This window comes from Phoxinus phoxinus, assembly GCF_949152265.1.
Source record: "Phoxinus phoxinus genome assembly, chromosome: 5".
In the NCBI taxonomy this organism is placed as follows: domain Eukaryota; kingdom Metazoa; phylum Chordata; class Actinopteri; order Cypriniformes; family Leuciscidae; genus Phoxinus; species Phoxinus phoxinus.
The window spans coordinates 44010594-44035593 of record NC_136880.1 but is presented as its reverse complement, the minus strand read 5'-3'; the positions used below and the strand labels follow the sequence as shown (position 1 = coordinate 44035593).

Genomic DNA, 25000 nt, shown 5'->3' with positions numbered 1-25000 from the left:
ACACAGCAGCAAAATAGACTTAAAATACCTTGTCATTTTTGGTCATACAGACTTAAGAAATATGAAAAAATAAGCCGTTAAATGTCTACTTGATTTAAATATCGAAAACACTGATAAGTGTGATACTCGTCAAAAGTAATTACCGGATCTTGATCATGGTCAGTTTTGTAAACAATAGTAAAATAATAAACAATTCTTAAAAAAACATCAATGAAGATTCGATTGTCTGAGATAAAAAACAGTGAAATTAAATGAATTTAACAAATCCCAAATTTAATTAGCAGTCATTTAAGACACAATATAAGGTCAGTGTTGGGTAATGCGTTACTAATTACTGTAATATAACGACTTTTCCCTTCACAAAGACAGATACTTCTGATGCAAATGCATTAAACACTATATAGACTATTTAAAACAACTGGATTTAACATAAAAATGTAACGTCTAATGTTAAAATATATGTTTTTAATGTAACCTTTGCCTTTAAAATATCAGTTAAAAAATAATTTATGCAATTTTATAATATTTATTTGAAAGAATTAAGAGTCTATCCTTCTATTGTTCAGCAGTTAGAGGGTGATATAGGATTTAGAAAGTAATCAGTAATAAGTAATGCAATACTTTTAAAAGGCCGTAATCTAATTAAACTGCTGAAGATGTAATTAGTAGCTAGTAATTAAAGACTTTTCTAGAGTAACTTCCCCAACACTGTATGAGGTGTATGATCATCCTCCTGAAAAGAGGGACTTCATCTTCATCTTCCTCTTCCTCAGACATCACCATCAGACTCGAGAGTGGTGATCCGCTGTCCACTTCCGGTCGTCATGGCGATACGAACACGGATCACTTCCTGTCCGCGTCCCTCACCGGGCGACGGGTGTCTTTCAACGAGGCCGCCATCTTTGATCAGAGCGCCAGAGACCAGGAGAAAGGTCGAAGGTCAGACACGGTTTCTTAACCTCTCACTTCAAATACTTCTAAAAAGTCTCCTTTATTTCTTTATATTCTTTATTTAAAAAGAATTAAAATATCCTTATATTGTTCAACTGATCGAGGTTATTATGGGATTTAGACAGCAATTAATAAGTAATTAATAACTTTTATAGAGTAATTAGTACAGTAATCTGACTAGTAGTGAAGGTGTGATTAGTAGCTAATTACTTTTTTAACTTACTCACAGTAACACTGCGTTCAAAGTCATAATCATGACATAAAAATAGAATTATGAGATACTGAGTCGAAATTAATATAAAAAGTCGAAATTATTCAAAAACTATCTCGTTATGAAGTGAGTTTGGAGTAAACCCGTGTTATTAAATGTTGTCTTTTGTTGGACGAGGTTCACAAATGCTGCTCATGTTTGGGAAGATGCTTGATGTTAAATGCACGTTATAAACGACTCAAACTCGGTGCTTTCAGAGTGAGCCGCGTTTACTGAGCCGCGCTTCACTGACAAGCTGCGCAGAAAAGATCATCTCAGTCTTTGCGTTTTCATAATCGCGATGAGACAAATCAGTTTAATCGTGCAGCACTACTCTATACTGAACCTCTCTCTCTCTCTCTCCCTCCCTCCCTCTCTCTCTCTCTACCTCTCTCTCTCCTGCGCTCTCTCTCTCTACCTCTCCCCCCCTCTCTCTCTGTCTCTCTATCTCTCTCTGTCTCTCTCTCCACTCCCTCTCTCTGTCTCTCTCTCCCCCTCCCCCCTTCTCTCTCTCTCTCTCTCTCTCTCTCTCTCTCTCTCTCTCTCTCTCTCTCTCCCCCTCTCGCTTTCTCTCTCTCTCTCTCTCTCTCTCTCTCTCTCTCTCTCTCTCAGGTACACACTCACAGAAGGAGACTTCCATCACCTGAAGAAAGCTCGTCTCACACACCTGCACATCGCGGCGCCGGCGCTGAAGATCCTCACCATCCTGGAGTGCGATTCCCCGGAGAACAGCGTGACGGTCCCGGAACAGCCCTCAACACACCCGTCTCTCTCCATATTCCAGGTGATAATGTTTTTTAATTCATATTTTTTAGGGGATTTCATGGTACTAAATTATATTTACGCTGTATTTATAATCCATTTATTCACTTTTTGAGCATAGACCTGAAAATTTTATTTCCAACTTAAACTGTGGTAAATCTTGAATGCTTTAGAGCGACAGACTGAAGTTTGATCTCTTTGCTGAAGTGAAAACAGTAACAGAATTTTATGTGTATTGATATGAAAAATGCACAAAAATACTATTTTAAATTTTTATATAAAATATATATTTTCAAAATCACGTTTTACTCTAAAAGTGCAAGAAAATCAAAGCCATAAATCTAAACAAGTTTTGTTCCAGATGTGAGTCTGATATCTCGGATAGTAAATGATGTAAACGCTTCCACTAGAGGAAACTTGTCTCACGTTCATTTCCAATGCGCTAGTTCTGACCGCGAGGAACACAAATGTGACTATTGTTTTCAGGACCATTTAACCTTTTTAAATCATGTCCATGATTTTTTGTTTGTGTGTTCACACAGCAAGTGCCAAAACCAAAAAAGTTTCGTACCAATTCAATGAATAAAAAAAATAATAATAAAAAAACCGTACAATTTTTCACTGCTTTGTCTCAATGCATTCTGGGATCAACTGCTCCATAAAGGATGGATGTGATACTGAGTTAGAATTTTTCTTCATCATACTGGTCATATTCTGGAGGCTGATGCACATGATGCATTAAAATGCAGCCTGTGTAGTCTGTGCACTAAGTTGAGGAGCAGAGCAAATAAAAATATGTGTGTGTGTGTGCAGCCCGCTGACGGCCCCGTGCCGGAGCCTCCAGGATTGTGGATCAGTCAAAGCCCCAGCTGTGCTCTTCCGGGAGACACACTCAACTCCACCCTGAACACCAGCGGCGAACACACCGGCAAACCGGCCCGATCCCAAACCGTGAGTCACTGCAATCATCACTGCTACGAAACGCAGGAACACTGCAGGACCGTTTCATTTGGTGACATCATGAACTAACAACAATTCATAGTTGTCAGTCACGTGACTGGTGCGGAGACATGGAGAACAAAACATCCATAGAACTGCAGGCCCTAGGCCAGTTAGTTAAGTGAAAAACTAAAATATGTGAACAAAACAAAAAAGGGGCGTGGCTACTGTAGCAGACTGAGAGTTAGGGGTGTGGCTACTGTAGCAGACAGAGTTAGGGGTGTGGCTACTGTAGCAGACTGCGAGTTAGGGGCGTGGCTACTGTAGCAGGCAGAGAGTTAGGGGCGTGGCTACTGTAGCAGACTGAGAGTTAGGGGTGTGGCTACTGTAGCAGACAGAGTTAGGGGTGTGGCTACTGTAGCAGACAGAGTTAGGGGTGTGGCTACTGTAGCAGGCAGAGAGTTAGGGGCGTGGCTACTGTAGCAGACTGAGAGTTAGGGGTGTGGCTACTGTAGCAGACAGAGTTAGGGGTGTGGCTACTGTAGCAGACTGCGAGTTAGGGGCGTGGCTACTGTAGCAGGCAGAGAGTTAGGGGCGTGGCTACTGTAGCAGACAGAGTTAGGGGTGTGGCTACCAAAGCAGGCGGAGAGTTGGGGGCGTGGCTACTGTAGCAGGCGGAGAGTTGGGGGCGTGGCTACTGTAGCAGACAGAGTTAGGGGTGTGGCTACCAAAGCAGGCGGAGAGTTAGGGGCGTGGCTACCAAAGCAGACTGAGAGTTAGGGGCGTGTCTACTGTAGCAGACAGAGTTAGGGGTGTGTCTACTGTAGCAGGCGGAGAGTTGGGGGCGTGGCTACTGTAGCAGACAGAGTTAGGGGTGTGGCTACCAAAGCAGGCGGAGAGTTGGGGGCGTGGCTACTGTAGCAGGCGGAGAGTTGGGGGCGTGGCTACTGTAGCAGACAGAGTTAGGGGTGTGGCTACCAAAGCAGGCGGAGAGTTAGGGGCGTGGCTACTGTAGCAGACAGAGTTAGGGGCGTGGCTACCAAAGCAGACTGAGAGTTAGGGGCGTGTCTACTGTAGCAGACAGAGTTAGGGGTGTGTCTACTGTAGCAGGCGGAGAGTTGGGGGCGTGGCTACTGTAGCAGACAGAGTTAGGGGTGTGGCTACCAAAGCAGGCGGAGAGTTGGGGGCGTGGCTACTGTAGCAGGCGGAGAGTTGGGGGCGTGGCTACTGTAGCAGACAGAGTTAGGGGTGTGGCTACCAAAGCAGGCGGAGAGTTGGGGGCGTGGCTACTGTAGCAGACAGAGTTAGGGGTGTGGCTACTGTAGCAGGCGGAGAGTTGGGGGCGTGGCTACTGTAGCAGACAGACACACACACACAAGCTCTTGAAGCTCCGCCCTCTTTGCCGGGAGCAGCAGCTCATTTGTATTTAAGGGGACACACACAAAATGACGCGTTTTTATTGCCCCCTTAAAAAGTGACAATTTTAACATGCTGTATAAAAATATCTGTGGGGTATTTTGAGCTAAAACTTCACACACACACACACACACTCTGGGGACATCAGAGAGTTATTTTACATCTTGTAAAAAGGGGCATTATACCACCGCTTTAAATATGTTTAATTAAGGATTGTATTATGAGCCGGGTGTTTTCCTGAGATTCAGCCATGTTACCTGTGACCATCTTCACGTCCACCATCTGTTCACTCCTGGTTTTCCTCTCCAGATTGAGGTGATGAGCAGAAGCCTGCTGATCGACAGAGATGTCACTTCCTGTCCGGCTCAGGGGACCGTGTTCCACTTCCTGTCTAAGCTCCGACGCCACGCCAGCCTGGAGGGAGCGGGTCCGTTCTTCAGCGTCAAGAAATGGAGACTCGACACCATCCAGAGAGCAGCGAGTCTTGATATGAGAGGTGATGTGTCGTATAATCATTAAATAATGAATTCCTAATAAGTATATAATAATTAATGAACAAATAAATGAATTGAATAAACTGTCCATATGTGTTGATGTGAAAGTTGACTTCAGACCAAATTGTTTCTGCAGTTCAGTCTCATTAAACACTTCTCGAAACTTAAACAATTATGATTTCTCATGATATGAGCTGCAATATTGCTCAGAAATCACAAAAATCCTTAAACAATGAGCTCTGAGTGATCCTGGAAAAGAGGAATCAACACCGGATTAATACGGCTAGAGTAGCTCAGTCACGTGACTGTTGTGAGATCTGATTGGCTCTCAGACTTCAACCAAGAGCGCAGGACCAATCTGCTTCCTGATAGATGAATGATATGATTAATGAAATTAAATAATGCCATTATTCTTCACCTGATGTGAAGGTCAGTCAGTACAGCTGCTCATTTCCTGCTAACGAGCATTGATTGCATTACATGCGGTCATTAGTGAGGCGAGCAGCTTCTGCACCTCTTCCTTTCAAAATCATATATCCATCATATTTCAAAATGCACTGATAAAAATAGTTCTGGACTACTGTATGGATTACTGTACTTTTTAATGTTTATTAGCATTTCACAGTTCAGCATTGTTATTTCGAGACGGCAACATAGTGATCCGGTCCTGGGTTGTTAACTAAAAGTGTAATGTTTCTGTTAACTGAAGTGAAGCTGAAATAAAATATAAATATTAGATGAAACACTTCAACTTAAAAAAAAAAAAAACTTAATTAAAAAAGACTAAATTTAAAAGTTGAAGTGCTAAAATTACTAAGAGTAAAACTGAAATAAAAATACTGTTAAATAAAAAAATGTAAATGACAAAAATAAATGGTATAACTATGAAATTAAAATAATAGCTTAATAGTATATAAATAATACTAATATAAGACGGTCACATGCCTCAGATGCTGCCTATGTAGAGTGTTATAAAAATCAGTCACTTGTAAGATTTCTCCGTGGTTAAGATGATGATGCCTTAGAAGGTTTCAAAGTGTGACTGTCGCTGCGTTACGCGCGGGATTTAAACGGTGGCTACAAAGAAAACCTTCCACACAGAGATTCCGGAAAATACACGGATAATGCCAGTGAATTTCCGGGATCTCTGAGTGCGTTCACACACATCCCGGTAAGATCCCGTAAAGACACGTGACGTCAGGATGAGACGTGTAGCGGACGCGTCGGAAACATGTACACTAGCGCACCGCGTCCCGCTCCACAGAGCTGGCGAGCGCTCTCAGCTTCAGCGCGGATCGTGAGGAGCTCCTGGTCTCGGCTTCGGTCGTTTGTTGATGACGAACACAAACTTTCTAGAGTCGCGCGAGGGCACGTCACTACAACACACCGCTTACGGCATTGATCCTGGCTTCTTGTTTACACAGGGCGTTCCGGGACTGATCCCGGCAATGTTACTAGGTCCCCAACCCGGAATCGATGCCGGCATCAATCCCGGGACGTGTGTGCGCTCACACATAAGGCACTCTGGCAATTTTGCTGCAATTTCCCGGAATCAACGCGCTGTGTGAAAGGGGCTTAACGTTAACTTGTCACGGCTTGTCTTGAAAAACGAAGATAATTTGATGGTGGTCGTAGGAGAATCTCTGCAGGACTGAGAGTCAAATCTTCTGACACTGCCAGAATTTCATCTGAGGTAAAATTTGATCGTTGTGGTCATTAATCGGCTGTCGGTGAACACGTCAAAGTAACGATCAAAGACTTCAGATTTTAGCCTAGGATCAGAGGATTCTTTTAGGATTTGCTAAATTTGTCTCAGACGGCCTAAATCGCACAGTGTGCACCGGCTTAAGTCCACTAGAGTCATCTGTGCATATTCTCACCTGGCTATTCCTGCTATTCTTTTAGGTTCTCCGCGGAGACGTGTGTTTCAGAGGCAGCGGGCGGCCAGTGAGACTCTGGATCAGGGAGAAGAAAACTTGCAGGGTGGAGTCGGTGACTTTCTGTTGGAGAAACCTCCCGCTCAGCCACAGATGGAGACGCCTAGACGCCTCTCGGCCGGTGCTTTGGACGCTCCTCAGGCCCTCAGCAGGTACAGTCACAATATCCCAGAAGTTAGGGCAGGGTGTCCAATCCTGCAGGTTGGAACAAAAGTCCAGGATCAGGATTGAACTCCCCTGAATTAGGGAAGGGTTCCCAGACAGCAACATGGTGTCGGCCCAGATCCGAATTTCAGGAGTCACAGTCTAATTCCAAAACAATCCTCGATGTAGAGTTGTCAAAAGTACCGACTTCGGTACCAAGTCAGCACTAAATTAAAAAAATGTGACAATACCAGCATTTCCCTCTAGCATTTTGAGCGCTGTTGAACAGATTCTTAAACACCTCTGATTGGCCATTGTCTTGACACGCTCCACATATGTCTGTGATTGGCTACAATGATGAACAATGACATCTTTGATGCGCTTGCATAGATGCACAAAAGTCCAGGATCAGGATTGAACACTCCTGAATTAGGGCAGGGTTTCCAGACAGCAGCATATGGTGGCAAATCTTAGTCAAATTGATATTACTTGTTGCTAAATTCTTTGAAAGATTCTATAAAGTTCTGATTATTAATTTGTCTGGAACAATCTGCCTCTATTACAAATATAAGACTTAAAGATGCACTGTGTATTTTAAGCAGGATCTAGTGGTGAGGTTGTGAATCGCACCCAACAGAAGTTACGGTGACCGACAGGAAGTGATGTCGTCGTCTGAGACAGCAGAGAGTAGCCAGTTAAGCAATGAGGTTTCTTTACAAAGATAAATTAAGAAATTAGGTTTACTTAATTATTCAGTAAAACGATGTTATTGCGTATATTATTGTGACTTGTCCATCATTGTGTCAGTGTTTTATTCGCTGACTTTAGCGCTTCTTATCATGAAGAACAACATAGTGAGGAAACGCGTGTGTCCGCTCAGGGCCACCGTAGAAACATGTCGATGTAAGCGGACCCGCGGTGTGCTTCGAGAGAAATGCTCATTCTAAGATAATAAAAACACAACGCTTCATTAAGTAAGATCTTTACACACCACTGGAAACATAGATATGTATATGATATTGCATTTCTGTCAACAGATCCTCCTAAATATAACACACTGCTAATTAAGTGTGATAGTGATAGAATCCCACCTTTATTACAATGTTTACCTTTCTGTCTGGGGAGTGTGTTGGCGATTGACATCGTGTCTTTGCACCCCTTCAGGTTAGAGGTAGAGGCTGTAATGGAGCTCCAACACAACACGGATGCAGTGACCAAAGACACGACTCCAGCCTCATCCCAGGAGATGGAGGACAGGGAAGAGATGACGGCAGGAGCTTCAGGAGAGTTCGGTCCACCGAGTCGTCAGGAGAGTCTAGATCAGCCCAGCTTGTACCGGGACATCTGGAGCTTGAGAGCGTCGCTGGAGCTGTACGCCTCCTCGGACCTGAGCAGCAACGACAGAGACTCCACTCGCAGCGACGCGGACAGCGTTTGTTCAGCGGGAGCGTCAAGATCAGGCGTCCCCAATAACCAGTCGCAAGACATCGACGACGACATGGACGGGGACGGTGAGCTGCCATACGACGATGTGGTCCGGGACGCCGGGTTGAGGAGAAACGCACGGGACAGTGTAGATTCTGAGGGAGAGACGAACAACCGGAAGCTCCTGCAAATGGACAGCGGATACGCCTCAATCGAGGCTCCTTGCAAGGCTCCCGAGGAACTTAGGCTTTTTGGAAGTAGCTCTGCGAAGACGGCATCCGAACGCAGGCGCTTTTTCACCAATTCTGGCCGCAAAGGCACGGTTTGCGATAGTTTTGAGGCACGACTCTTTAAAGAGGAGCTGGAAGACGAGGCGAAAGCTTCCCAAGAAACGCAACCCAGGCCTCGCTTCCGCCGGCGAGACTACAGCATCGACGAGAAGACCGAGGCGCTGTTTAACGAATTCCTTCGGCATGATCCCCAGTTTGACCAGCAGGGGTCACCCTCGTTACGACACCGCCACCGTTCCCGTATTCATCTCCGGAAGCAATGGCAGCGTAGCAAACAATACAGCGATCCCGGAGCTGCCCGATACTCGCCATCCCTGGAGCGACAGCGCTGCTATCCGCTACGCCGAGGCGACAGCGCTAACTACCCCTTGGACACACGCTATCATAGCACCTTGCCTCGCATTGCTAGCGCGGCGGATGAGGAGGGAAGCGAAGGAGCGGCGGGAACAGAATCGCCTGAGCCGGAAACAGTCGGACCGGATGCTGGTCCACCCTCGGGTGCTGGAAGTTCTGGTCCAGATCTGGAGGAAAACGCAAACAACAGCAGCAACAACACAAGCCGGCATTTCTTTTCATCACAACCGCTGGAAAACAGCGCGAGGGATTGTGGGATACTGGAGGACTTTGGGACAACTGCTAACTCACATAAACATTCACGCATGGAGGTCGTGGACCGCGACGGGCCGCCGCCGACCACATATTTGCATTCCCATACGGACACTCTCATGCCTGATTCGGACTACAAGCATCACACCTACACGGACATCAGTCCGTCAGACAAACTGGCATCCATGCTGGACGATCGGATCTACTCTAATCTGAGGACTCAAAGAGGAGCTCAAGAGTGTGCCGTGAACGTCAGCCGCACCTCAACAGATCTTGAAGAATAACTCGCCGGCTACGCCAAGAATGATAACTATAACCATAAAGTTTGAATAATCGCTCTAACTCTAGGAGAATAGCAAAGTGACACCACAACTGTAACGGTAACGACACCGAGGAACAATATTGTTGGAATCTCAACCATCTCAAACTGTCTAACTAGTGTAACTCACAGTAAGGTTAAAACACAAAAGTGTGTTGTTGATCTTGAGGGGTTTCGCTGACTGAGGACGTCCACACAGTTTAATCCAAAGACGACACTTGTCAGGATTTGACCGGTTTTGGGAAGGGAAAAACGGACACCCCCCCTCCAACCTCTCTGGGAAACACGTATCTGTGTTACAAATGCCCCAGGCACAACGGTTAACCATATTTCTGATAAAACTACGACGGTAATATCCTGCCGAGACCAAACATATGAGACGCCGGTGTTAAAGTCAATGGAGCGCTGTGAAGAAGTGTCGGAGCTCGTTCTCGGCTGCGCTGTGATTGGTCAATCTACATTCTAGGGCGTGGCTTAGCCAAAGGCGAATTGAACTTCATCTCATCTTCTAATGGACAGTAGAGACACACACTGATCTGCGGTCAAAGGTACGTCCACTGTGAGACCGTTTCAGAAATCAGCACGGGTCATTTCTAATCAAACCAATCGAGATCTCGCTTTCTGTGACGTGCTTCGAACCATGAAGGCTGAGATCTGATACCAGACATAAACTCCCATCATCACCTATCCTTATATATCCCACAATGCACTGTTCAGAACATCACAAGTCCTCATTACTAAACCATTGATGCTAAGAATCCCAAACAGCAACATAGTGTCTTCCACGTTTACCGGATCTGGACCAAAACAATGTTGCAGTCTGGGATATCAGCCTCAATATCTCAGTGTTCATATCATACGCGAGACATTTATGACCATAGTTCATACTCAGATCATGTTTAGCACTGGAGAACGCAGGGTAGGAAATTGTATATACATCTACATCTAATTTTTTTGAATTATGATTCCTTTGCAATAAAGGTAATTTTGTTGGTTTTATGCAAAAATCATGTTTATTGTGGAAAAAAAACATGAGAAAATCAGGTTGACTGATTTAAATCACTAAGCAAATGAGACGTACTTCTCTCATTTTTATTAAATTATCTTTTTATTTAAACAATAATGACTTTTGTTAATTGTTTGGAAAATGCTCATGGTGAACTGAGAGATGCATGCTGGGTAGTTTGAACGGTTCGATTCATCTGGTGAGTTTTAGGGAAATGTGCACACACATCAAAGGAAACGCTCAAAATGAAGTATTACATAATGCAAAAATAAAAAAATGAGTGCTTGTGGAACTGAACTGCTGCTATTGGAGGTATCCAAGGGGTCGTCGCCATGGAAACAGCCGTGCAGGGGTCACTCGCCAGAGATGACCCGCTTCTGGACAGTCTGGCCTTTTCCTCTCACAACAATAATTGCAGATTCTTTGAATCAATCGTGTGAAGGAAGAGTTTCCTGCAGAGCTACAAATAAAGAAGAGGTTTCCACCAGCAGTCGGCCATCAACAAACGCATGACATCACTTCCTGTTGTGTGAACAGGAGTTTGAGAACTTTAACTTCATTGGAATGGTACGACACTTGGTAAAGGTTTTGGCGATTGCCGTGTGAACACAATGAACATGATTTGAAAAGGTTGGTGCTGAAAAAAATAGTCACTGCGGTCAAAAATGAATGAGTTTCCTCTAGTGGAAGCGTTCGGTACTGCAGCCGGACACACTCACTGAGAGATCATTTACTGAGATATCTCACTCACATCTCAACACTACTTGTTTAGATTTATGGCTTGGATTTTCTTGCCGTTTTAGAGTAAAACATGATTTTGAAAATATATTTTTCATATAAACATTTTTTAAAGTATTTTTGTGCATTTTTCCATAACAATACGTACAATTCTGTTACTTTTTTTAAATTCACTTTTTACAACTTTAATAATCATCTGCCAATAATCTGTCGTCTAAAGCGTTCAAGATTTACGGCAGTTTAAGTCGGACATTTAATTTTCAGGTCTATGCTCAAAAAGTGAATAAATGGATTTTAAATACTGTGTAAATATAATTCAGAATCCAGAGTCATAATGATGTTATATTTTTAAATCATTTGATTTTCGGCTTGCTTGATCACGGGAATACTTGCTGACTCGAGGATGTGCAGAAGAAGATCACAGGCTCAGGGATTGAGCGTCACTGATGACACACACACACACACACACACACACACACACACACACACACACACACACAGATGAGTCCTGCATGCAGACAGACAGACAGACAGACACACACACACACACACACACACACACACACACACACACAGATGAGTCGATGCGCTCGAGTCCTGCATGCAGAAACACTGACAACACACACACACACACAGATGAGTCCTGCATGCAGAACACACACACACACACACACACACAGATGAGTCCTGCATGCAGAACACATACACACACACACACAGATGAGTCCTGCATGCAGAACACACACACACACACACACGAGTCGATGCGCTCGAGTCCTGCATGCAGAAACACTGACGACACAAACACACACACACACACACACACTGAACAACAGACTGCTGTGCTCGAGGGATTCTTCACTATCAGTCAGATGTTTCTCAGAATGTTCCCGCTGCTCACGTCACACTCAGTTTTAGTATCAATACAGTAACTAAACCCAGAGGTCAGAGGTCAGAGCCTAACTGGCAATATTTGAAAAATGCTGGGAAAATGGGCGGAGCCATGCGGAGACGAACCAAGGAAAAAAAAATAATAAAAAAATAGTGTTATCGTTTACAATTAGTGTTATATTGAGTCATTTTAGAGATTTTTAATTGTTTATAATAATATTAGTGACACGAATCTCCTTAACGCTTTCTTTATTAAAACTGATTTATTCTCACTATATGATTGAGCTGAAGAATTAAAGCTGTCTCATACACTTGGATATTTATATGAGCAACATCACTCGTAGCCGTGAGAAATGCCTCTATATCTATATCAGACGAGCTGTGGTGTTAATGTTGACTGAAAAGATTGTTTTAACAGATTAACTAGGTAGTTAAATCTATTTTTTTCCAATGGAGACAACTCACCAAGGTGAACTCTTTCCTGTCTTTTATAGACTTCTTCATATTTGTATCTGATCGCGTCTGGATTACTGTAATGGCCTCTAGAAGACTCATATGTGGTCGTTTCATCTGGTTGCCTGTCCATTTCAGGATTAACTTTAAGATTTTGATGTTTGTTTTTAAATCTCTTAATGGTCTTGCACCTAAATATCCGTCTGATGTGATCCAGCAGAATGCTCTGGAAAGAGCGCTTAGGTCTGCTGACCACTTGCTTTTAGTTGTCCCACGGGTAAAGCTGAAGAGTAGAGGTGGAGGAGCATTGGCAGACCGAAGCTTTGGAAGAGTTTGCCCCTGTACATCAGACCGGCTCAAACACTTGCTGGTTTTAAATCTAGTCTTAAAACCTATTACTATAGTCTGGCATTTGACACTATGTGAGAGTTGTTTTATTTCTGTGCTGCTGACTGTTTATCATTGATATAATAGGATATACGTCTACAGCACTTTGTTAAACACTTGCTGTTTTTAAAAAGTGCTTTATAAATAAACTTTGAAACTTTGACTATCAATGCAATTAAACACTAATTGCACATATATTGTCTTTTCAATAATTCAAGCACTTTCCAAATACCTTTCCACAAATATGTCTGTTATCCCGGGTTTTCCAGGACTTCAGTTTCAAAACCCCAGAAAAACTTACGTTTAGAAATTGTTAATTTTATACTTTAGAAAACAAAATAGAGAAAAATTAGGCTTACGAACGGCAACTATGAAAGGTTTTACCACACCTGCCGGACATTAATATTGTTTCCCAGCCATGAAACCGATTCATCCTTTTTAAAGTCAGTATGCTTCCGTCACGAGCAGCGAGACTCCTCTTCCTCGTTTGATGAACACTGAACACAGACGGCAGAGGGAATATCAGGCTGCGGTCACTATAAGAGAGAATGCACGGGTCTAATACACTGATACACATGCGCTGTACTTTCTCAACTGCTGACCACATAAAGCTGACTTGCAGAAGAAAACGCATGTATTCGGAATGAATTGTGATCGTCATTTGAAACGACATGATTAACCGAGTGAACATCAGATGTCCTGTCTTTCTGTCATGTGTCCTAAACCCATGACGTTCCATCGAGCATGAAGCATTGTTGTGGCGAAACCGCTTTCCCAATCAAACAAACAAGCATGCAAATAAAGGACCATGAGCCTCAGCTTCAGTTGGGATGTGTTTTATATAAATAATACTTAAAAAATAATTATGGGGAAAAACAAACCAAATGGGGGAAATGAACCCAGACGTCCTGCGGCGATCAGCTCTCGTCACAGCATGCAGATTATAGTTTAACATCGTATATTCATCATCGTCTGCTCTCTACAGCTGATGTCAGTCTGCAGTTAATAACGGTAAATTAAAAGACGGTCTAAAACTAAACGGAAGGTCTTCGGGTGCTGATCGGGAAGAAACCGAACGGATGATCCTCGGCGACAGAGGAGGATTGTGGGAAACATCTCCACTCTTTAACAGCGTTCTCAAGTCAAGTCAGTCCAGACGAGAGAAACGAGTGTCCTGGCACCTGTGTTCTTCATCATCATCCTCATCATCATGGCAGAAGTGTGCGTCGGGAGCAGCGTTCAGTATCGACTGCTGGGAAACAACATAAACCTGCAGAGAGAGAGAGAGAGAGTCGAGTTATTAACCCAACAGAACCGATCTAAAGCTGCTTGATTGACAGTGACAGCCGAGACGAACACGCAAACACTGTAAAAAATGATTTTCTGAAGTTGTAAATAAGATTATTAGAAAAGGGTTTACTATTGCAGTCTATTTCAAAATTTCACATTTACTTTAATGCAATATTTTAGGGATGCCCCGATATGAATACTTTGGCCGATATGATAACTGATAATTCATATTTCGATAAAGCCGATAACCGATATATTGACCAATAACCGATATATCGGCCGATAACCGATAAATCTTACTTCAATAAATCCGATAACCGATATATTGGCCAATAACCGATAAATCTTATTCCGATAAAGCCGATAACAATATATTGACCGATAAATCTTATTCCAATAAATCCGATAACCGATATATTGGCCGATAACCGATAAATCTTATTCCGATAAAGCCGATAACCGATAAATCTTATTCCGATAAAGCCGATAACCGATATATTGGCCGATAAATCTTATTCTGATAAAGCCGATAACCAGAGGTGGGTAGTAACGAAGTACATTTACTTCGTTACATTTACTTGAGTATTTTTTGGGGAAAATTGTACTTTTAAGAGTAGATTTAAATGTGGGTACTTTTTACTTTTACTCGAGTACATTTCTAATAAAAAAACGGTACTTTTACTTCGTTACGTTGAGCGACGTTCCTCTCGTTACTTTATTTTAATGCAGTAAGTGTTGTTAAATGCATAGTTTATTCCAAGCGCGCTGTATCTTTTTTCTGGGCATGAGCGATGCTCAATTCACAAATGAATCACTCTTTTGAGTCGATTCTGTTCAAAGACTTCATCAAACAAGTGGGCAGATCTGTCTAAATCGGTTCGCGAATCAGTTTGTATGATCTGTTCAGTTTCCTGCACGCACTGAATCGTCTGAAGCGCTTTCAATTCACACTCGACTCGGAGTCGTAACAGGAAGATTTAAGAACATTAAGAAAGCTGGATGAAGTGGCTGTGGACCTACAGTACAGTTAAGTGAAAGCAAATCTGCAAATGCATAATTTTTGCCAGCGATGAAGATCTCTATTATCTTCGTATGCTGAGGACGATATATCCTGTGGAACGAATATCGTTCCACAGGACGATATTCGATTTAATTTCATTCAGGTAATACATTTTACAACCAAACAGATTATTACAATATGATAGCACTACTTCAAAGTATGACATTACCCATTTTTTTGGACATAGGCCTATACATTACTTTATACAATAAATAAGCTACCATTGTCCACATATGAAATGAACACCCGCCATCCCGCGGTAATGTGTGTGTATTGCGCAGTGGCGTGCGAACTCAACTTGAAAACGAATGCCTTTGCCTGCCTTAGACACTGTTGACCAGTTTAAACATGCATGCAGAAATATACATTTGATTAGCTACATTTTGGAGAACAGACAGAAGAAGATCCGTCGATGTGCGTTTGATCGTCGTTTGTGTTCAGATGTTCAGTAGCGGTCAGCGCGAGCACATGTGAAGAGTTTGAACTCTTTCTTCTCTGTGTCAATGTTTCCCTTTACATGCCTTTAAATGCAAACTCTGCAGATTCACTATATTTCGACATTGTCTAATAATCCAACTGTAGTTGTATAAGTTACTATTATACAAACCAAAGGACAGGCAATGATTTTCGGGCTACAGATGGCAGAAATAATGCTTGTCTCTTCTGTTTTTGTGGCAAAGATAGCCTATCTAATTATGATAATAATAGTCATTTAAATAAAAAATATCTAAATAATATCATGTTTTATATATATATATATATATATCATATATAGGCCTATGATCCGAAGTAACTAACTATAGCTACTTGAGTAGTTTTCTCATTGGATACTTTTCTCATTGGATACTAATTATGATAATAATAGTCATTTAAATAAAAAATATCTAAATGTTTTATATATATATCATATATATCGGCCTATGATCCGAAGTAACTAGTAACTAACTACTTGAGTAGTTTTCTCATTGGATACTTTTTTACTCTTACTCAAGTAACTATTAAGATTGTTACTTTTACTTTTACTTTGAGTAAATATTTCTAGAAGTACTTGTACTTTTACTTGAGTACAGTTTTTGGATACTCTACCCACCTCTGCCGATAACCGATATATTGGCCGATAACCGATAAATCTTATTCCGATAAAGCCGATAACCGATATATTGACCGATAAATCTTATTCCGATAAAGCCGATAACGATGTATTGACCGATAAATCTTATTCCGATAAAGCCGATAACCGATAAATCTTATTCCGATAAAGCCGATAACCGATATATTGGCCGATAAATCTTATTCTGATAAAGCCGATAACCGATATATTGGCCGATAACCAATAAATCTTATTCCGATAAAGCCGATAACCGATATATTGGCCGATAAATCTTATTCTGATAAAGCCGATAACCGATATATTGGCCGATAACCGATAAATCTTATTCCGATAAAGCCGATAACCGATATATTGACCGATAAATCTTATTCCGATAAAGCCGATAACCGATATATTGACCGATAAATCTTATTCTGATAAAGCCGATAACCGATAAATCTTATTCTGATAAAGCCGATAACTGATAAATCTTATTCCGATAAAGCCGATAACCGATAAATCTTATTCCGATAAAGCCGAAAACCGATATATTGGCCGATAATCGATAAATCTTATTCCGATAAAGCCGATAACTGATATATTGGCCGATAACCTATAATTCTTATTCCGATAAAGCCGATAAGCGATAAATCTTATTCTGATAAAGCCGATAACCGATATATTGACCGATAAATCTTATTCTGATAAAGCCGATAACCGATAAATCTTATTCTGATAAAGCCGATAACTGATAAATCTTATTCCGATAAAGCCGATAACCGATAAATCTTATTCCGATAAAGCCGAAAACCGATATATTGGCCGATAATCGATAAATCTTATTCCGATAAAGCCAATAACTGATATATTGGCCGATAACCTATAATTCTTATTCCGATAAAGCCGATAAGCGATAAATCTTATTCTGATAAAGCCGATAACCGATATATTGGCCGTTAACCGATAAATCTTATTCCGATAAAGCCGATAACCGATATATTGACCGATAAATCTTATTCTGATAAAGCCGTTAACCGATAAATCTTATTCCGATAAAGCCGATAACCGATATATTGGCCGATAACCGATAAATCTTATTCCGATAAAGTCGATAACTGATATATTGGCCGATAACCTATAATTCTTATTCCGATAAAGCCGATAACCGATATATTGGCCGATAAATGTAAATCCAAATTTTTATATCATTTTTGAGAGCCTGATTACAAATACAAAGTCTCACCATATAAAAGCCATAATTTAAATACGCAATTATAATGTTTTTATTATACTTTTATGTAGCTGATATCAATTTACTGTATTTTCCTTTTTGAAGTGATTCCAATCATATTTTAGGCAATTCATAACCATCATTTTGAACATTGCGCATCTGAAGGAAATATTACATTATTCAGCTTTAATATATCGGGCAACTGTTCTTATCGGGCCGATAACTATAACAGTAAAAATAAACATATACCGAAATGATGGCCGATATATCGTGCATTCCTACAATATTTGTTTTATTTATAAAATAGTATAAACCGCTAGTACACAGAAAATCAGGTTAAAATCAGGCTTGGATAAATGCCTTTTATTTCTAAATTATGACAATTTTTATGCAAAAATCATACTAACATTACAAGGGCACCCCAGGAAACATTATACAATAATCCAGTTCACGACCCTTTAAAATAGGCATTTTCTTCATATAAACGATAATTTCTATCTTGATCACGGCTGTAAGCATCAGTGTGATCTGCTTCACATTCATTATGCGCCGTTCTCGTAACACATTGTGATTTGATGCATTTGCGATTTCCGTGTATTGCGAGAGGAAAGAGTAAACAGGTTTCCACCCAATGAAGACGAGAGCGCTAAATATAGAGAGACGCAGAGAGAGAAGAGTCTGAGTCACCGACTCCATCAGACATGAGCACTCGAGAGAGAGAGAGAGAGATACTGAGTCATTGCATTCACTGCGGCATCTCATCAGCATTAGAGGAACCCCACCCTAAACACACTCGCTCACTAATAAATTCACTCGCACGCTCACATTCCCGCTCACACTCAGAGCGTTAAAGCACGAGCAGATGGGTCACTGCTGTTTGCAGGTGTGTGTGTGTTCTCTCACCTGTACAGGTGTGTGTGAGGTGTGTATTCTCTCACCTGTACAGGTGTGTGTGAGGTGTGTATTCTCTCACCTGTACAGGTGTGTGTGAGGTGTGTGATATCTCACCTGTACAGGTGTGTGTGAGGTGTGTGATATCTCACCTGTACAGGTGTGTGTGAGGTGTGTGATCTCTCACCTGTACAGGTGTGTGTGAGGTGTGTGATATCTCACCTGTACAGGTGTGTGTGAGGTGTGTGTTCTCTCACCTGTACAGGTGTGTGATCTCTCACCTGTACAGGTGTGTGTGAGGGGTGTTCTATTACCTGTACAGGTGTGTGTGAGGTGTGTTCTCTCACCTGTACAGGTGTGTGAGGTGTGTTCTCTCACCTGTACAGGGGTGTGAGGTGTGTGTGAGGTGTTCTCTCACCTGTACAGGTGTGTGAGGTGTGTGTGAGGTGTGTTCTCTCACCTGTACAGGTGTGTGAGGTGTGTGTGAGGTGTGTTCTCTCACCTGTACAGGTGTGTGAGGTGTGTGAGAGGTGTGTTCTCTCACCTGTACAGGTGTGTGAGGTGTGTGTGAGGTGTGTTCTCTCACCTGTACAGGTGTGTGAGGTGTGTGTGAGGTGTTCTCTCACCTGTACAGGTGTGTGAGGTGTGTGTGTGAGGTGTGTGTGTGTGAGGTGTGTTCTCTCACCTGTACAGGTGTGTGAGGTGTGTGTGAGGTGTTCTCTCACCTGTACAGGTGTGTGAGGTGTGTGTTCTCTCACCTGTACAGGTGTGTGTGAGGTGTGTGTCCTCTCACCTGTACAGGTGTGTGAGGTGTGTTCTCTCACCTGTACAGGTGTGTGAGGTGTGTTCTCTCACCTGTACAGGGGTGTGAGGTGTGTGTGAGGTGTTCTCTCACCTGTACAGGTGTGAGAGGTGTGTGTGAGGTGTTCTCTCACCTGTACAGGTGTGTGAGGTGTGTTCTCTCACCTGTACAGGGGTGTGAGGTGTGTTCTCTCACCTATACAGGGGTGTGAGGTGTGTGTGAGGTGTTCTCTCACCTGTACAGGTGTGAGAGGTGTGTGTGAGGTGTTCTCTCACCTGTACAGGTGTGTGAGGTGTGTTCTCTCACCTGTACAGGGGTGTGAGGTGTGTGTGAGGTGTTCTCTCACCTGTACAGGTGTGTGAGGTGTGTGTGAGGGATGTTCTCACCTGTACAGGTGTGTGAGGGGTGTGTTCTCTCACCTGTACAGGTGTGTGAGGGGTGTGTTCTCTCACCTGTACAGGTGTGTGAGGTGTGTGTGAGGGGTGTGTGTTCTCTCACCTGTACAGGTGTGTGAGGTGTGTGTGAGGGATGTTCTCACCTGTACAGGTGTGTGAGGGTTGTTCTCACCTGTACAGGTGTGTGAGGTGTGTGTTCTCTCACCTGTACAGGTGTGTGAGGTGTGTGTGAGGTGTGTTCTCTCACCTGTACAGGTGTGTGAGGTGTGTTCTCTCACCTGTACAGGTGTGTGAGGTGTGTTCTCTCACCTGTACAGGTGTGTGAGGTGTGAGTTCTCTCACCTGTACAGGTGTGTGAGGTGTGTGTGAGGTGTGTTCTCTCACCTGTACAGGTGTGCAGCAGGAGCGGATGGGTCACTGCTGTTTGCAGGTGGAGAGTTTGCGGATCTTGCTGGCGGCTGAGATGCTCTTCCTGGAGGGATTGGAGGAGGAACTGGAGCGCCGCTCAGGTTTGGGTTTCAGCGACGCCGACTCCGTACCATTCACACACACCGGCTTGGCCACCGCACACACTCGCTCTTCCTCATCCTCCTCATCCTCCAGAACCTGCCCTGTTACACATAACAACACTGAGGTTTAGAGACGAACACACACACACACACACTCTCTCTCTCACACACTCTGTGACCCGCTCACCTGGCACGGTGAAGTCCTGAGTGTATATGATGTCATCCTCACCGTCGAACAGCTCGTCCTCCTCGTCAGCGTAACCGTGGAGATCCTCGAGGTATGGCACCACCGTCATGCTGCGCCACGGGTCCCGGATCTCAGCGCTGGGCGGGATGGGCACCGGCGGCTCCGAGGGCGGGTGTTTCTTACGCACCCAGCTGACAGGAAGAGGAAGTGACATCATCACTGCAGGTGTCAGGGTCACGTGCGCTCAGAGCAATATCCATATTTAAAACTATCGACTAATGGCCTGAAAGAAGTACACCTAGGATGACTTGAGGGCGAGTAAATCATGGGTTTCATTTTTGGGTGAACTATCCCTTTAAGCGTCACATGATCTGGCGTTCCTCAGGTGAGATCAATCATCACTACTGCACATCCTCAAGAGCTCTTCCGTTCCCATGGCAACCGCATCAGTTTCCTCATCCTCAGATCCAGGCCATGTTTATTTCCAGCTCATCTCTCCCACTCCCTCCATTCTCCTCTTCCTCTTCCTCCCACTCTCAGCTCTCCGTGTTCATCTCAAAACCATCACACAACTGTGCCACAGACTCTGAATCAACGTTGATCTCGATAACGAACGAGCGCTGCTTTACTGCCTTATATTCACTTCTGAGGCCGGTAACTCAAATTTAGTAGGCAAATTGGCCGCTGAGTGAAAAAGTTAACTTCAAACCTGCATATATTAGAACAAGGGGTGAAAAAGGAAGATGAAAATAATAAAAATGATAAAAAAATCAATAAAGGGGCGGGGCCTGGTTGAGTTAGTTAGTAGTGTGTTAAACTGGCGGTTATGGTAAGGGGCGGGACATTTCCCAAACACACTCGACCAATCACAACACACTGCTCCAGCCGACCAATCAGAGCACAGTGTGCTTTTCAGGAGGAGGGGCTTCATAGAGACAGGAAGTGAACAGAGCGTTACTGACAGACTGGGAAGAGAGGAGCCGCAACACTGGAGAATATGAGGAGAATAATCAACATTCAAGCAGGAGAACATGTTCTAGTGGAGCCTGAGAACATCATCAACACTGGCGTATTAGATCCTCGAAGACAGGGAGAGCCGAAACTGCATGATTTCATATTCAACTCATCAGCTGATGATGTGAATGATGTTGTTGACGTGAGTGTGTGAGTGTGTGAGGATGAGGGACTCACTTGTGTTGTCTGATGCGCTGTATTGAAAACCTCTTTACAGGATCATATTCCAGCATTCCTGCAGATAACAACATAGAACATCAGCAGAGCTTCACACGCAAACTACTATTAATTGCCAGAGTGTGTGTGTGTGTATATGTGTGTGTGTGTGTGTGTGTGTGTGTGTGTACACGTTTCATCAGCGTTTGCTCAAACACAACATCAGTGCTGAACATTAGTGTCACAATGTCGCCATCTAAAGGTCAAACCAGTGAATTACAGCACAGCTGCGGAGACAGGCAATAATAATGTAAACATGCGTCACTTCATCAGACCTCAGTGTATCGCCAGGAGCCATGGGTATTATATTGGTTTTGCATGTATGTGTTTTTTAGACTCTTAAGGGGGACTCTCAAGTCCCCCTGTGGGGAAAATCCAGCTTTTAATGTTGTTTATGTGTCTATGTGGTGTTTTTTAATAAGACAAAGCATGTGTAAGTTCATAAGTGGACAGCATTGCTGAGTATTTTCTGCTTAAAACTGCAGTGAACCAAAGACTCAAAAACACGGTGTGAAATCGCTGGTGTTTCTGACGTCACACACTACCTTGTAACCAATCAGATCAACGTGTCAACCAGTGGATCTCTGAGTGAGTGAGTGGAGGCGGGGCTCATTTGCATATTCATAGTACCGTGTAACCAATCAGATCAACGTGTGATCGTCAACCAGTGGATCTCTGAGTGAGTGAGTGGAGGCTCATTTGCATATTCATAGAACCCCGCATACTAAATGAGGCGATGGTGTCGAGTAACAGTCAAGATATTTTAAGGCATTATTTCAAGGAAAAACTTTTAAATTGTAATTTTGGTGATTTTTATGGGATACAATGATTGACTACAGGGGACTTTAAACATCTGGGACGGCCTGAAGGTAAATTAACAGGATGAACTATCCCTTTAAATGTGGTTTTAAAATCCCAATAATTGTTAAATAATTTAAAATAAGTTAATAATAAAATGTTATCAAGATTCCGGCATGTGATTAGGTCTGAGAACTGTGAGTGATCGGTTGTATGATTTCCTGGGTGTGGTGTTTTAATGTTATTTTATGTATTTTAAGAGTTATCTACCATTCATGGACAGCACTTTGGTCCACTGTAACGGTTTCGAAAGTGCTTTATAAGTAAAAGTAGAGTTTGACCTCTCACCTCTCAGCAGGTCTGAGAGCAGCGGGCCGCAGTCCTCAGGAACACTGTAGTCGCCCTTCCCGATGTTCTCGAATAGCTTATAGATGTTGTCCCCTTCGAACGGGTACAGGCTCGTCGTCAGGTTGTATCTGCGGGCGGGAAACAGAGGTGTTCAGTGACATCAGAACACATGCAGGCGCTCACGAGAAGAGGAGAACACATGGGGACACTTATAGAGCATTAATATAAAGTACCTAAAGTCAGCCCTACTGTGAGCTTCATTGTTGATCGGTGGAATGTGCTTTTGCTGAAACCATCCGTTCACATTATTTCAACTTATCTTTTTAAATAATCATATTTAACGGAATTTTTGGTGGAAAAACTACATTACCCATGATGCCGCACAGAAAATTCCACCAATCAGAATGTCGCTCTCACTATGCAAGAATATTTGTGTGTGTGTGAAGAATAACGAGAATGACTCATGTCATTAAAACCATATATTGTTCATGTATTGCAAAATAACTGAATATATATATATATATATATATATATATATGGCTTATATAGATATAACTAAAAACTTTAAATGAAGTTTACATTTAAGTCAACTTAGCTTTATTTTTATAGCGGTTTGTACAATAAAGATATTTTCAAAGGGTGAGATATGGGTAACACTTTACATTAAGGTTTATTAGTTAACTTTAGTTCATGTGTTCACTAACATTAACTAACATGAGCAATACATTTATTACTGTATTTATTAATCTTTGTTAATGTTAATAATAAAAAATACAGCTGTTCATTGTGTGTTCATGTCAGTTCACAGTTCATTAGCTAATGCTGACAAATACAACCTTTGATTTTAATAAAGTATTAGTAAATGAATATCAACTAAGATAATTCATTGCTGAAGTATTGTTAATTCTTAGTTCATGTCAACTAATGAACCTTATTGTAAAGTGTTACCAATTAATGATTAAATGATGCGAACAGAATTACATTTTGCTGTAAAGTAAACTCTAAAAAGGAAAATGGTGTTTTTAATGTGATTATGCGGTTTGCAATGCTGAGATATAGCAAAGCTGTTAAGTTCCCAGTCTTGTGTGTGTGTGTGTGTGTGTGTGTGTGTGTGTGTGTGTGTGTGTGTGTGTGTGTACTCACAGTGTGACCCCGGCAGACCAGATGTCCACCTTAAACCCTGAAAACGTGTCCAGGCCGTTGGCGATCTCTGGCGGCTGGAAGGCCGGCGACCCCTGACTCGTGCGGCACGTGTCGTCCTCCGCGAACGGGTGGAGCGCCTGGAGGTCAGAGGTCAACGTTCCGTTACAGAAGCCATTTTACTCAGATATACGTCACACTGTCATTTACATTTACACATTTGGCTGTTGTCTTTATCCAAAGCGACTTGCATTTCAAGACACATTTACATTCTTATCAGTTCTTGCTTCCCCCGGGAGTCGAACCCATGACCTTGGCGTTGCAAGCGCCGGCGCTCTACTGTGTGAGCTGCAGGAAGGCTCGATCCGTCCGAATCTGATTATTTGTGTGTCCGATGGGAATCTGATCTAAAATATTTGACGTCCACACCGTGTACTTTTCCACAATATGCATGTATAATATATCTGCATTGGTCTCTATGGCGATGACGGAGTTCCAGAAATGCGTAATGTTAGAGGGCTGGGCAAAATGTTTTATTTTTCGATTAATCGATTTTTAAAATGTGCTTGATTTTAAATCGATTCTCAAAGTTCAAAAATCGATTTTTTCCATATTTATTTATACCCATCACCCAAAAGCCAGTACTGGTTTTCCTCCAGTGTTCACAGGCGTGCAGCCTCCATGTTACCGCTAATGCTGTGAGATTTTATGTTAGTTTTCTCTTAAACATAAGATAACCTGATCCTGATTGGTCAAGGCATGCGCTGTTCTGACTCGTCTAATTTTCAGCATCAATTTTTCATCTTGCACAAAAATTCTGTCTATTCATTGTGTGCATTTGAAGTTGGGTTTTAATGTACCTAAAATGTGGCTCTATTTCTTTTTATTAATTAACCACTCGTAAACTTATGTTTACCGTTTAAAAATAAATAAATATAGTATTTGTATTAAATCTAAATTCATTGAGTCGAATCGGGAATCGAAATCGAATTTAGAATCAAAATTGAATCGAATTGGAACA

At 42.5% G+C, this 25000-nt stretch overlaps 2 protein-coding genes across 2 annotated transcripts in view; one reads left to right on the top strand and one right to left on the bottom strand.

Moving 5' to 3' along the window:
- Window positions 1-11314, top strand: part of cbarpa (CACN subunit beta associated regulatory protein a) — a 32890-nt gene extending 21576 nt beyond the window's left edge. The window contains exons 5-10 of the mRNA XM_079613408.1: window positions 774-939; window positions 1814-1985; window positions 2777-2975; window positions 4530-4814; window positions 6718-6901; window positions 8058-11314. Of these exons, the coding sequence (XP_079469534.1) occupies window positions 774-939; window positions 1814-1985; window positions 2777-2975; window positions 4530-4814; window positions 6718-6901; window positions 8058-9498 (2447 nt within the window). The 3' untranslated portion in view covers window positions 9499-11314. The remainder of the gene's footprint in view (window positions 1-773; window positions 940-1813; window positions 1986-2776; window positions 2976-4529; window positions 4815-6717; window positions 6902-8057) is intronic.
- A 2516-nt stretch (window positions 11315-13830) lies between these two features.
- stk11 (serine/threonine kinase 11) overlaps window positions 13831-25000 on the bottom strand; it is a 19897-nt gene continuing 8727 nt past the window's right edge. Inside the window, exons 7-12 of the mRNA XM_079612990.1 lie at window positions 23983-24119; window positions 22840-22967; window positions 21655-21712; window positions 20464-20654; window positions 20152-20378; window positions 13831-14278 (exon numbers count right to left, since the gene is read on the bottom strand). Of these exons, the coding sequence (XP_079469116.1) occupies window positions 20182-20378; window positions 20464-20654; window positions 21655-21712; window positions 22840-22967; window positions 23983-24119 (711 nt within the window). The 3' untranslated portion in view covers window positions 13831-14278; window positions 20152-20181. The remainder of the gene's footprint in view (window positions 14279-20151; window positions 20379-20463; window positions 20655-21654; window positions 21713-22839; window positions 22968-23982; window positions 24120-25000) is intronic.